Source organism: Brachyhypopomus gauderio, chromosome 11 (genome assembly GCF_052324685.1).
Source record: "Brachyhypopomus gauderio isolate BG-103 chromosome 11, BGAUD_0.2, whole genome shotgun sequence".
In the NCBI taxonomy this organism is placed as follows: domain Eukaryota; kingdom Metazoa; phylum Chordata; class Actinopteri; order Gymnotiformes; family Hypopomidae; genus Brachyhypopomus; species Brachyhypopomus gauderio.
This window is the reverse complement of record NC_135221.1, coordinates 22530446-22544644: the sequence shown is the minus strand read 5'-3', so window position 1 is coordinate 22544644 and position 14199 is coordinate 22530446. Positions and strand designations below refer to the sequence as shown.

At 39.9% G+C, this 14199-nt stretch overlaps 1 protein-coding gene across 3 annotated transcripts in view; it reads right to left on the bottom strand.

Moving 5' to 3' along the window:
- Positions 1 to 14199, bottom strand: part of flt4 (fms related receptor tyrosine kinase 4) — a 120584-nt gene that overhangs the window by 2272 nt on the left and 104113 nt on the right. For all 3 annotated transcript variants that reach the window (XM_077022740.1, XM_077022741.1, XM_077022742.1), the window contains 3 exons: positions 659 to 771; positions 327 to 447; positions 22 to 107 (listed from right to left, as the gene is read on the bottom strand). In XM_077022740.1, the coding sequence (XP_076878855.1) occupies positions 22 to 107; positions 327 to 447; positions 659 to 771 (320 nt within the window). The remainder of the gene's footprint in view (positions 1 to 21; positions 108 to 326; positions 448 to 658; positions 772 to 14199) is intronic.

Sequence of the window (14199 nt, the reverse complement as noted above, 5' to 3'; positions counted from 1 at the left end):
ACACAAGGAAACTGAACTTACTTCTTCAGAACGACACCTTTGTGTTGGTGCTCAAACGTCTCCAGCTCCTCGGAGGCCAACACCATGCCACTGTCTGTCTGGCTGTCCTGCAGGAATGTGGTAGTGTCTACGGCTTGATGTAAAACACTATTCACTCAGAGGCCATTTTCAATTGGCCTCCTTCATAAAATGCCTGTTTTTATAACCAGGGTAAGTGCTTTCTGGTTATTTAGTATTATGTCTGTATAACTATTATATAGTCATGCAATATAAGCGATATTACAAACATGCAGCCACAATTTTAGAGGCGTAAGAAGCAGCCTTACATGAGGCGATGTAAGAGAGATCATCTCTATTGGTAGCTCCTCAAACGTCTTCACCCGGGGGGGGCAGGTCTTGGAGGGGCTCACCATCAAACACCCAGAGAACAACACACAATTATAGTATCTGGGAAAGGATTGTAACATCAGAGAAATGGATCAAGGACATATTCTTAACTACACAGCATTTAATAGGTTTTTTTTTAGGTTTAGAAAACAATGAAACTATCCCACCATTTTCAGATATTTATCCTAACAAGTAGGCACAACTATTTCTGCTTTCCATACTAGGCCTACTAGCATACTACGTTCTCCTAGCATGCAATAGGAAGTAGCACCTGGCTGGCATGTTGTTGCAGGCCACACGGAGTTCCTCCTCCGATGGAGGTCTTGAAGACACCTGTGAGAAGCCATCATCTTCTGAACTCTGAGACACATTTAGGGTAATATCCTGTGAAATGACAGGAACAGTCCCTTTTAGAGTCTAACTTTCTAGTATGTAAGTATCATGTGCTTTGACTAGCACATAGTCACAGTTCTCAAGCACAAAAATACATTGATTTCAGCTGTTTCTATTTTGTTATTTGGTATTTAGTTCCAGTAGTTGTAAGAACGCTTTCCTACATCAGGTGCATGATTAATGTTTATGTTCTGTGTGCATATCATGATCTATATCGTACGGTTAAGTGCCTTTTGTGTACGAGTGTTTAGGTTAGTCTTGCCCTATTCTTTAGTTCATGTTTGCTTTTAAATTTCATTTTCAAACAGTTTAAATAAAAATCAATAAAACAGTTTAAAAGGGTATCTAAACCTGTGTATATAAGATACATTTAATAACATTAGACAGGTACAATATACTATTGCTGGCATGAGGCAAATGCTAAAAATTAAGTAGAAATGTTATGATATCTAATGTTATGCAAGAATTATGCATAGAATTGTATTAGGTAAATACTTTCCACCTGGAGCAGACATACACTGAATGATTACTTTATTAGACAGCTGCTTTTTCATGATTGAAGCTTCCCTGAAATGGAAATTTAGACACGTGACTCCATAAATCAGCATAAAATTAGGTGAGCTGGATAAGTTTCAGTTACACTTAGAACGATGTTGTTACAGAACGAGGCATGGTTTTCCGTGTTAGCCAGGGCCAGTATTTCTACCACTTGTTTTCTTGTGCAAAGGTCGGATGTGTCCCTAAAAATGAGGAAGAATATCCAGAGAAAGTGGATCTTGTGGGTGCAAACAACTTGTGACCAAAGGGGGCGGAGCTGGTAGCCGTACTGATACTCCACGCAGCGTGTTTCCTTAGCACAAATATCACAGGGATATAACAGTACACCCTCTGTTGAGAGTTCAATTGTTATGTCTAACAGAACTAGACCGGCAAGATTGAGCAGTGGAAACAATACCACCTGGTCAGATTAATGCAGATTTCTTTTGACAGAAGGGTCAGAATTTGTCACAAACAGGATGAGTTGATGAACCCTTCCTGTCAGGTGTCAATATTTCAAACTGGTAACAGGGGCGGTTTGTTCATTAGGGCGATTGGGCGACGCACCAGGATGAAAAAGGATGAAAAGGAAGTTTTTTTCTCTCACATTCTATCATGGTATTTAATTAGTTATGCCTGTTCTGAACAGAGTCTCTTGCCTCTGAATGCCATTGTCCAATCAGCGTTGAGGTGCATTCCCTGTAGTACCGCCCCTTTAGGGGCGATTTGAGTCTAACTGAAAATTGCCCCAACTGCTCTCGTATATGGGAGGTAAATCCTGCAAATAATAAAACTGAAATTAAAACACTAAAATGAAAAGGAAAATACCGTTTTGCCATTTCTTTTTCCATACATGTGTGAAAATATTATGCCAAATTAAAAATAAAATGAAATCACTTAGCTTGAAATTTAATGTTTCACTCAAGCACGGGTCATATGTGACAAAATTAAAAATTAAAAAAGGAGGATTGGCTGATTTTCTTTTTAATTTTCCACTTTTCTTTCAACTTCACCAGCATGCAAGTACATGTAAATTAACAGTAGGTGGAGCTACAACTACAGAACCTCCCGTGAAATCCAGAGAGGGCAGCAAATCCGTTTCGTTCATTTGATATTTAACTGAAAATCAAAATCGGAAAATCAAAAAAAACTATTCATTATTTTGTTTTTTGTTTTGAATATAAAAACAAAAAAACAACCCAGGCTTGTATTTTTCTGTTTTTTATTTGATGATCCAAACAAAAATAGCAAAATTAAAAATCGCATTCGGAGCCGAAATGGATTTAGATTTTTTAACTTAACCCATTTGTGTGCCCCGGAAGTTACTGATTTGTTTATTCTTCGTGAGCTTTGTTTGACTGCGGTAAAGTTCACGTTCGCATATTCAGAATTTTCTTCAGTAATTTTAAGACAGTATCAGTAAAAGTGCCAAAATGTGCAAATTCTCATTTCTGGCAAACAAAACAAATACCTAAAACTTTGTTTATGCCAGGAATACACATATTTTAAGTTGTAGACAACATTTTATTTAAAATGTACTATTGTGACCGCTACAACGTCTAAGGCACCGTCTACAAATTACATTACCACGGATGCAAGTGGCGGTAGTAAAGGCCACAGAGCTGTTTTTTTTAAGATAATTTCAATAGCTTTTCAATGTTCCATCATAAGAGCACCAGACAAGTTGTATTACACAAAGTGCATCCTAAATAACAATCTGCTACTTTTTAATGGGTATTTCTACCTTGCACCAATTTGTGGTGGTCAGTTTTTGTCTAATTATGTCAATAGCTTTTAAACGATGCATCATAAGGTCATAGAACAAGTTCTTATATATTAAGCGCAATCCTAAGCAGCAACCTACAAGTCAGATATGGGTATTTCTACCTCATACCTAATAGTGGTGGTGAGTTTTTATCTTTTAATTTCAATAGCTTTTAAACGGTCCATCAGAACAGCACCAAACAAGTTGTATTACATTAACCTCTTGGTACATTTGCGCCCTCTAGCGATCCCGTCGCCGGGCAAAATCTGTTTATCCACACAAAATAATTAACATCGCCAAAAATTCTTAAAATGCAAACACAACACACTGATTGTATTTTTTTAACTAGTATAACATCCTGCATACCGATTTTTAGCCATCTACAAGCAATTGTTTTCAAGAAATCCCCTTCTGGACACACCCAGTTTACAACATGTGGTTTACAGGTGCAACTTGACTCGCCATTTAAATTGTCCTTTTAAAAAGTATACGAAGTAAGATGACCTAAAAATCGTGTACTAATAAGGCTTTAATTTAAGACCTTAACATCGTAGATCCGTTGTGGTTAAGTACTTTAAAAAGCTTGCTCACCTCACTGCAAAATTTTGCGTAATCCACTTCCTGAATGAGACACTCCGACAAATCTGCCCCCTAAGCGTCACAGAAGCATTCTTAATGCGGATTTGTCCTCTTATTACAAAGCTGCAGCGGTTCTGCTTTGATTTGAGTGGTTTTTATTGGTCAGAAGGGGGGTAGTGACTTTGAATGACAGGTTTTACAACCTCTCCCCGGCAAGGTGCGTAGGGGCGGGGGGAAAGGGTGAACCTATAAGCCCACAGAGACAAGCTGGAGCCTTAGAAGTGATTGGAAGCTGTTCTAACCAATAGTTTACTTCCTTCTGAAGCTAACCAGCCCTCATTTGCCATGATTGGTCAATTATATTTTTTAATTGAGCCCTCAGAAAGTCGCGGTTCATTTCCAATGTCGGTCCGCTAGCATAGCAACATAAACTAACCTTTGCTAACCTAAGTTAAGCTCCACCAGAACACACTGTTCGGCTAAACTGAAGCAGCCATGAATTATTTTGTTCGTTTTTATTCCGATTGCGGATACTTTCGAACATAAAAGGATTACTTTGTATGGAATATATGAGTAATTTTCGGAATTTTCGCCAACCCGGAAGTGAGACGGTACACCCGCATGATAGCATGTTCGCTTGGTTGGCTAAGGGTGTGTATCGGGTGTGGCATATTTGGACAGGGTGTGGTGAACTTGACATTCCTTGGAACAAAGTGCAATAACTTTGCAATGCTTGCATGGATTTGCTTCATTTTTTCTGTTATTAGAAAAGACCATAGCGGAATATATTGCAAATTTATAGACCGTATTGAATAACTATGTGAATATACATGCTTGTGATGCTCAAGTTCAAGTGTGCATTTCTGACATTCCTGGCATATTAGCATCTGCGATAGAGGCTCAAAAATAAAAAAAGTGTATCAATATGTTCCCCCAACTGTCTACTTCAGTTTGAGCCATGAATGATAATTTTCATATATGTACAACTTGAGATATCTACAGTTGTGATCAAATTTATTCAACCCCCACTGAAATAAAGTGTTTTGGCCAGTTTGACATTGATTTTGATCATTTCAGTCATCTTATTTACAATTATATCAAAGAGGCACTTATAAATTAGACAAACATAACATAATATTTATGATGGAATAACCACAAATGTCTTTACTGTGCTCACATCATTATCAGTTTTATTCAACCCCCTAGTGACATTATTTTTTAGTACTTAGTACAACATCCTTTTCCAGTTATGACAGCTTTCAAGCGTGAAGCATAGCTTGACACAAGTGTCTTGCAGCGACCTATGGGTATCTTAGCCCATTCTTCATGGGCAAAAGCCTCCAGTTCAGTCACATTCTTAGGCTTGCGCACTGCAACTGCCTTCTTTAGGTCCCACCAGAGGTTCTCAATTGGATTTAAGTCTGGTGATTGCGATGGCCACTCTAGAATGTTCCAGCCTTTCATGTTCAACCATGCTCTAGTGGACTTGGATGTGTGCTTCGGATCATTGTCCTGTTGGAAGGTCCAACGTCTCCCAAGCCGCAGGTTTGTGACTGACTCCATCACATTTTCCTCCAAGATCTCCTGGTACTGAAGGGAATTCATGGTACCCTGCACACGTTGAAGCTTTCCTGTACCATTAGAAGCAAAACAGCCCCAAAGCATAATTGACCCCCCGCCATGCTTCACAGTAGGCAAGGTGTTCTTTTGTTCATAAGCCTGGTTCTTCCTTCTCCAAACATAGCGCTGGTCCATTGTCCCAAACAGTTCATCTGACCACAGTACACTGTTCCAAAACCTTTGTGGCTTGTCCACATGACTTTTGGCATACTGCAGTCGACTTTTCTTGTTCTTTGGAGTCAGCAAGGGGGTGCGTCTGGGCGTTCTGGCATGGAGGTCTTCGTTATGCAGTGCGCGCCTTATTGTCTGAGCTGAAACTTCAGTGCCCACATCTGACAGGTCTTTTTTCAGTTCCTTAGCAGTCACGCGGGGATTTTTCTCCACATTACGCTTCAGGTAGCGCACAGCAGTCGCGGTCAGGATCTTCTTTCTGCCACGACCAGGTAACGTTTCCACTGTGCCCTTTAACTTGAACTTGCGAATGATACTTCCGATAGTGTCTCTTGGAATATTTAACAACTTCGCAATCTTTTTATATCCATTGCCATTCTTGTGAAGAGCAATAACCTCTTCTCTTGTCTTCTGGGACCATTCTCTTGCCTTCACCATGCTTGGAAACACACCAGTAGATGTCTAGAAGGAGCTGAGTATCACAGTCCTTTTAAATCTGCCTAATTGGTGCTTATCATGCTTGATTGCTGCTCGTTGACATCCACAGATGTTTTCAATACCTGATGGAAAACACTGGAATGAACCTCTGTTCTTAGGAGTGGTAGTCGTAAAGGGGTTGAATAATTGTGTCAATGAAGAAATCACAAAAAGGCCATTTAATACTTTATGACAAAAAAAATTGATGCTATCTTAGTTGCATTTAGTTCTTTAACAAGTCCTTGTAAGATTTCATTATGAACACAATTACAAATGTGCACTGAATTCCATAAAACCCTTCGCAGCATTGGGGGTTGAATAAATTTGATCACAACTGTAGTTTTATAGTGGACTATGTCGGGCATCTGAGGAATAAAAAAAATGGCCGCCTGGAATGTAACTGCACAAAGAGGTTTTAAGCCCATGATGACCAGCAACCTACAACTCAAATTTGGGTATTTCTACCTCTTACCTAATAGTGGTGGTGAGTTTTTATCTAATTATTTCAATAGCTTTTCATAATATTCTTATTTTATGAACAGCACCTGTAAATACCCATGTCTGAGATGTAGGTTGTTGTTTAGGATGCACTTTGTGTAATACAACTTCTTAGGTGGTCTTCTGATGGACCATTTAAAAGCTATTGACGTAATAAGACAACAACTGAGTACTACAAATTGGTGCAAGGTTGTAGGTTGTTGTTTAGGATGCACTTAATAACTACTTGTTTTTCTTCCACATGACTGTGTAGCATACAGAACTAGACTGAGAGACCAGTTTTAGTTCATTAGCTATTTAATATTGTCTTCAATATTGAACCTTTTCACAGTATTCAAATTTTCTGAAATATATCAGTGTGCGTGCAATGAATGAGTATAATATACAAGTTTCACCTTTTGAATGGAATTACTGAAATAAATAATATACCCATATCTGTGTATTGTGGTGGGAGTCAGGGTTGGACACAATCGCGATAAAGAGCTGGCACCTACTTTAACGGAGCTAGTCTCCTCTAAGTGAACCGCGCGCATATGGAGAGTGCGCGACTTACGAGGCATAGGGGAGATGAGGGACAGTTGTAACACTTTTTGTGATTTTTCCAATAAATCAAAAACTATTTACACTGGAATAGCCAATTTGCTGTATTATGAACTTCAATGTGTCAACTACTGAAACAATGTATATAAGTGGGTTTATGAAATATGTACAGGTTGTAAAGTTGATTTAAATACAGTCAATCCAATGTTACAACTGTCCGTCCCTGGGTACAGGGTTGTAACACATGCCAGGGACAGTTGTAACATCTAAAATGTACTTAATTAATCAATCAAATACTCAAAATGAAAAAGATTATTTATCATTCATGTTATTGTGACTATTCATTTTTTTTAATAGGCCTAATGATTACTCTCACACCACATGACAATAAAAGAGGGGAAGTCTCAGGCACCACACATGGTGTGATGGGAGGATGAAGGTTCAGACACCACACATGGTGTGATGGGAGGATGAAGGTTCAGACACCACACATGGTGTGATGGGCAGGATGAAGGTTCAGACACCACACATGGTGTGATGGGCAGGATGTTGCAGGTGGTGTGTAGGATGCCACCGTTGCCACAGTGGGTGTTGGAGCTGTAATACATGCAACTGCATTCACTGCAGCTGCAGTGGAAGATGGAACCTGTGGTGTCACTGCTGGCAGTGGGTGATCTGTGACCAGGGATGGTTCAAAGTCACTGTCATTAAAAATATCTCTTTTAAAAAGCTAAATTCCAGTGCATACAGTCATGGCCAAAAGTTTTGAGAATGACATAAATATTATATTTTCACATGATCTGCTGCCCTCAGGTTTTTATGTGTGTTTGTCAGATGTTTTTATCACATACAGAAATATAAGTTTTTATTGACAGTTAGAATGAATTAATGCAGCAAGTCAATATTTGCAGTGTTAACCCTTCTTCTTCAGGACCTCTGCAATTCTCCGTGGCATGCTCTCAATCAACTTCTGGACCAAATCTTGACTGATAGCAGTCCATTCTTGCACAATCAATGCTTGCATTTTGTCAGAATGTGTAGGTTTTTGTTTGTCCACCCATCACTTGATGATTGACCACATGTTCTCAATGGGATTAAGATCTGGGGAGTTTCCAGACCATGGACCCAAAATCTCTATGTTTTGTTCCCTGAGCCATTTAGTTATCACCTTTGCTTTATGGCAAGGTGCTCCATCATGCTGGAAAAGGCATTGTTGATCACCAAACTGCTCTTGGATGGTTGGGAAAAGGTTGCTCTTGGAGGACATTCTGGTACCATTCTTTATTTATGGCTGGTGTTTTTAGGCAAGACTGTGAGAGAGCCGATTCCCTTATTATTAGTCCTGGTGGCTTCAGGGTTGCCAACCAGTGATGGCTTAGTTACCTTGAAAAAGTAATCAGATTACTGACTACTGATTACTCCTTTTAAAAGTAACTTAGTTATGTTACTGATTACTTGATTTTAAAAGTAACTACGTTAAATTACAAGTTACTTTAGTAGTTACATTCAGCAGCAAAATTAATTTTTCCAATACTCACTTTATTGGAAGTGCATTTTTAACAGTAACAATGTATTGAAGCAGGTTCGGTAACTGAGGCAGAAAATGCTTAATCCAAAAATCTCGAGGAGGGAAACTTTATTGATAACGCCACTCTGGCACGCGCAGCCACCGCCTCCCCCAGTGTCACTTAAAGGGCTAGACACCTTGAGTGGCCAAGTGTCTGTCCGTTAGGGAATTCACCGTGAGGAGTAGTAATCGCTACAGTATCTCCTGACATTACGTTTGTGTAGCTGCGCGGTATTATTTTTGTAAATTTATTTGTAAACGTAATACAAGCGAACTATTCAGTCAAACAGCTTGTGAAACGAAATACCATTACAATTTCAAGCATTTTAAAGTAGGCCACATTAGCCAAAATTCCAGCACGTGGTAAATTTTCAAACATGGAACACAATGCAACATTAAAATTCGTCAGGTAAATGTTCCTTCCCCTGTTTTTGAGGTGTGTTTCTTTATACTACCACATATCGTTACGGGAGGACACTGCAAAAAATGACTTGTAAAACGCGCTCGGGCTCTCAGGGTCGCGCGCAGCGTGCGAGTCGAGCGCTACAGTCAGACGCAAAAGTAGAACTGAGCCAAGAAGAAAGCAAAAATAGTAACGCACAGTTACTTGGATAAGTAACTTTAATCTGGAAATAGTAGCGCGTTATATTACTCGTTACCGGAAAAAGTGGTAAGAGTACTTTTTAGAGTAATGCGTTACTAAGTAACGCGTTACTGACATCACTGTTGCCAACACACGCATTTGACTGTCTTCACACGCCACACATCCGATTTCTCACGCCGGAAAAAAAACTAGTTTATTTACCTCTGATCCACATCTATGATTCAATGTGTTACTAGTTCGCTCTGGCGCCAACCACCGGCGATCGACCGATCGTGATATAATACTTAATTTGTGTTCAACGGGGTGGCGAATTTACGTTCGCAACCCCCCCGGTCATCAATTTACACTCGTTACCCCCCCCCCCCCCCCCCAGGTTCAAATCTCACTCCAAGTGATCTTGAAAAGTTGGCAACCCTGTGCCTTAGATGTTGCAGAGGTGACTGCAGTACATTTTAAATAACATGTTACGTTGTAGGTGGTTGTTTATGTTGCCAGAAATTAGAATTGACATATTTTGGCACTTTAAGTCTTTTGGTCTTAAAGCTATTGAAGAACGAATTCTGAATGTGCGAACGTGAAACCAACTTTACCGCAGTATTTTGATGCGTCTTACCACCTTCAAATAAATCTTTAATTAAAGTAGTACAAGTAACACTGCAGTGCACTCCCACACAAACGAAGCCCACGAAGAATAAACAAATCAGTAACTTCCGGGGCACACAAATGGGTCAATATAAAAAATCAAAATCAAGTTCGGCTCCAAATCCGATTTTTAATTTAGCTATTTTTGTTTGGATCATCAAATAAAAAACAGAAAAATACAAGCCTGGTTTGTTTTTTTGTTTTTATATTCAAAACAAAAAACAAAATAATGAATAGTTTTTTTGATTTTCCGATTTTGATTTTCAGTTGAATATCAAATGAACGAATGATACACGGATTTACAAGCCTGGTTTGTTTTTTTGTTTTTATATTCAAAACAAAAAACAAAATAATGAATAGTTTTTTTGATTTTCCGATTTTGATTTTCAGTTGAATATCAAATGAACGAATGATACACGGATTGCAGCACACAGCAACATGGCAGACGTTTTACTAGAAACGGCAAATGAGATTATGAGGTTGGCGAATTCCCAGGACGAAGATTATGTATTGCTTAGATGTGAAGTAATCTTAGACAGGCTTGGCAATATCCAAGCTTTCACCAACATACAGATTAATACTGTTGTATGTCGGAATATATGTGAAGTGGTAGAACGCTTAAGGTCTGGATCGGGGACCATGGAAAACCGCCCAGTGCGAGGTCGGCCTAGGTTGGACGTTGCCGAAGAGACGATGCTGAAGTTACTTATTCGCACTTTCAGGGCGTACTCACACTAGGCACGGTTTGCTCGTTTCGTGCTGGGGCCCGATTATCATCTCTCCCCACTCCCCCTCCGGCCTGCACTCACACAGCCTTCATCAAGCCGGCCCGAGCTTGCTTACGTCATCACAACGCCACATTATTTGGTTCCTTATTCAAAAAGGGTGTGTTCACGATGCGTGTTTGCTGCGCGCTTTGTTTAAAAGAGATAGATTAAACAAACGAGCATAGGAGCATACATTAAGAGGTTATTGTTTTCCATATTGATTTTGTGAATGTAGAAAAATATATTAAAATATAATGAAAGCATTCCTTTTGTAAAATGGTTTCTATTTCAAGTCATTACAATTGTATGCAATTTGTACATGATGATTGAATTCGTCAGCATTTCTAACATAAGGAAACATATTCTTAGATTTGAAAACTAAAAACACAGAAATGCTGTTCTAGAACACAAATGAAATACTGGAAGAAGAAATACCAGCACACAACATGGCATATTGAGCAGTGGGCATATAGGTGAATGGATTTAAACAGAGGTGGGGACTCGAGTCACATGACTTGGACTCGAGTCAGACTCGAGTCATTAATATTAAGACTTTTGACTTGACTTGAAAAAATATTCAGAGACTTAGACTTGACTTGGACTTTTACACCAATAACTTGGGACTTGAATTGGACTTGAACCTGTTTACTTGCAAAGACTTGATTTTTTTTTTACCCCAAATCTAAATTTTAAAACGCATATTAATATTTATAAAGTGCGCCCCATTAATTTCATTTCCGTCCTTCTGACGCAGACCGGCGTTACACCAGATTCTGTGACCGTCGAGTTTTGTGACCACAGGGGGCGCTATTTCACAGTTTCTGTTCAGAGGCACAAACGCTTTACGAATGCTACGTAAACTACGCTGATGCACTTTCTTTACTCGTTTTGTTGGTGTCCACGAGCCAAAATATGACAGTTTATATTTTATGTTTATATTTACATTTATTGTCTCTTAATTACATAAATGTACTTAAACAAGATTTACCATCCCCTCACCATTGCAGCCAACAAAGAAATCATGAATGGGATGTACAGGTGAGCCTTTTTAACTGGGGTCACCAATTCTGACGGCAGCCATCAGAATATGTGACCCCACTGAATCTCCAGGTAACAATAGTAGCCTACACCGTGACCCCACAATAACAGAAAACAATGAAAAAATAACCCTAACCTTTTATTAGTCTATATTTAAACATTTTATCCAAATGTTTAGAATAACCATTCATATGACAGCATCTTGCTTACGATGAAGCTTGCTATTTTCGTGTAAAATGATGTAACGAAACATTCTTGTTTAAGTACATTTATGTAATTAAGAGAAGATAAAATGTAAATGATCTGTCATCTTTTGGCTGGCGGACACCAACAAAACGAGTAAAGAAACGCATCAGCATAGCATTCGTAAAGCGCTGGTGCCTGTAAAAAAAAAAGACTCGAAAGGACTTGAAATTCCAAGTTTGAGACTTGGGACTTGACTTGACGGTTGCTTGTCTTGACTCGAGACTTGACTTGAGTTGACTGTCTTTGCTTGAGACTTGACTCGGGACTTGAGGATAAAGACTTGGACTTACTTGAGACTTGCAAAACACTGACTTGGTCCCACCTCTGGATTTAAAGGGGCAGTTTCAGAGGCTTATTTAAGGCCTTATTGATGGTGGACCAGTGAAATGACAAATGAATCATAAAGAACAGGTCGCTCCCTAAGAGAGGAACCTGATCTTAGCCTGACCCAACATAATTTTATACCTCAAATCTAACTGGAAACACAGCATATTGAGTAGTTAAGCGCACAGGTGAAATGGTTCAGAGGGGCAAATTCAGAGGCTTGCGGCATGCCTATAAGGTGTAGGGCCAAACAAATAACACATGCATCATACATAACACATTACTATTTGTAAGAGAAACCCAGGTGTAACGCAGCACGCACTGCGGAGCGAGGAGATGGACACAAACGTTGAGGAGAGCGAGATTTATTACAGGGAATTCCATAGACGTAGTCGTAAGGGCAGGCATGGGTCATATCAGGTAGGCAGTCCAAACTGGATAGGTACACAGGCATAATAAACAAAACGGGCAGGGAAACAGGATTTTCGCAAAACTGGTATGAAGGGAAAACATGGCTAGCAGGCTGTGAAGTAGCTCGCACCCTGTTCTGCTTTCGCTGCTGTCACGGTTAAGCCTGGTTTATACTTTCGCGAGCGACCGTAGCGCGCGACTCCGCCCACCTCGCGCGACCCTGCGCGAGCGGTGTAGGCGTTTATACTTTCGCGAACGTCGCGAGCGTCGCTGCAGTGTTCTCCGAAACGATAGGTGGCGATAGGTGGCAGTGGAGAATAAAAAACCCTTGCAAAACCGGTGAAAGAACATTTTTACCTGACCAGAGACCGTATATATACACATCAGGCATCAAACGTAAATATGGCTTTGCAGTGTTGTCCGAAACGATACGTTAACAAATACGAGCCTCTTGTAATTCCAGGGCAAAACATGAGAGAACGTGAAGACGTTAAGATTGGGCGTTTTGAAAATAAACAACCATAAACTAATGTGATAAAAAAAGCGAATTATTTCGATTCATTTCGAGTATATGTATAAATATTTAACTTAATTAAGTTTAACGTGCTGGGAAATATTGAAATGGACCTTTAAAGTGACGTACAAGTGCTTTAATTCCACCTTGTATAGGTGTATGAACCCGGCAAACATGACTTTGTCCATCGTGCTGAAGCGCGGCGCGCGCGCGAAGTTACAAAATTCGAGAGGTGCACGACCTCGCGCCGCGACAGCGCGCGAGGCCCTCGCGCACGGGCGGAGCCACAGCGATTATGTCATTTTCGCCGCGCGGACCCTCGCGCTGCTCGCGGCGCGTCGAGTATAAACCAGGCTTTAGGCGGGCCCCTACCGGTCGCTCCCGTCCACAGCGGCTGTTGTGTTGTTGTTTTGTTACGATTGCGTCCCTCAGGTGGGCGGAGCCCGTGATCCGTCTCAGCTGAGGGTCGTTTGTTTGCCTATATATGTCTTAAATCCAGGGACGTAATTTTGGGGGGGGACATGTCCCCCCCACTTTTTCAAAAGCCGGTTTTGGTCCCCCCCCCCAGTTTTTATGGTTAAAACCAAATATTTAAATAGCGACGAATCCATGTCCCCCCCACTTTTGAAATCAAAATTACGTCCATGCTTAAATCATAAGAAAATAGTCCGCCCGAAGTTTTTAACTAATATTCAGACTTCATATCAAATTATTACAACCTATATGACCGATCTGAAAATTGGATTAATCAATATTCGATCGCTCAACTCAAAAGCAGTTTTTGTAAATGAACTTATAACAGACCAGAAAATTGATATTCTTTGTCTAACTGAAACGTGGGTTCAATCTGGTGATTATTTAACTCTAAACGAAGCCACTCCTGTGGGATATAGTTATATACATAGACCTAGACTGTCAGGCAGAGGAGGTGGAATATGTATAATCTATCGTGATTGTTCAGAAATACTTAGATATCTCAAACTCATTTGAGATGCAGTCTATTAATGTAATTAGTCCATCTGAAAATAAAAGTACATTCTCCCTAACTAATGTATACAGACCACCAGGGCCTTACTCAGATTTCTTAAACGATTTCACCGATTTTGCAGCAAATTTAGC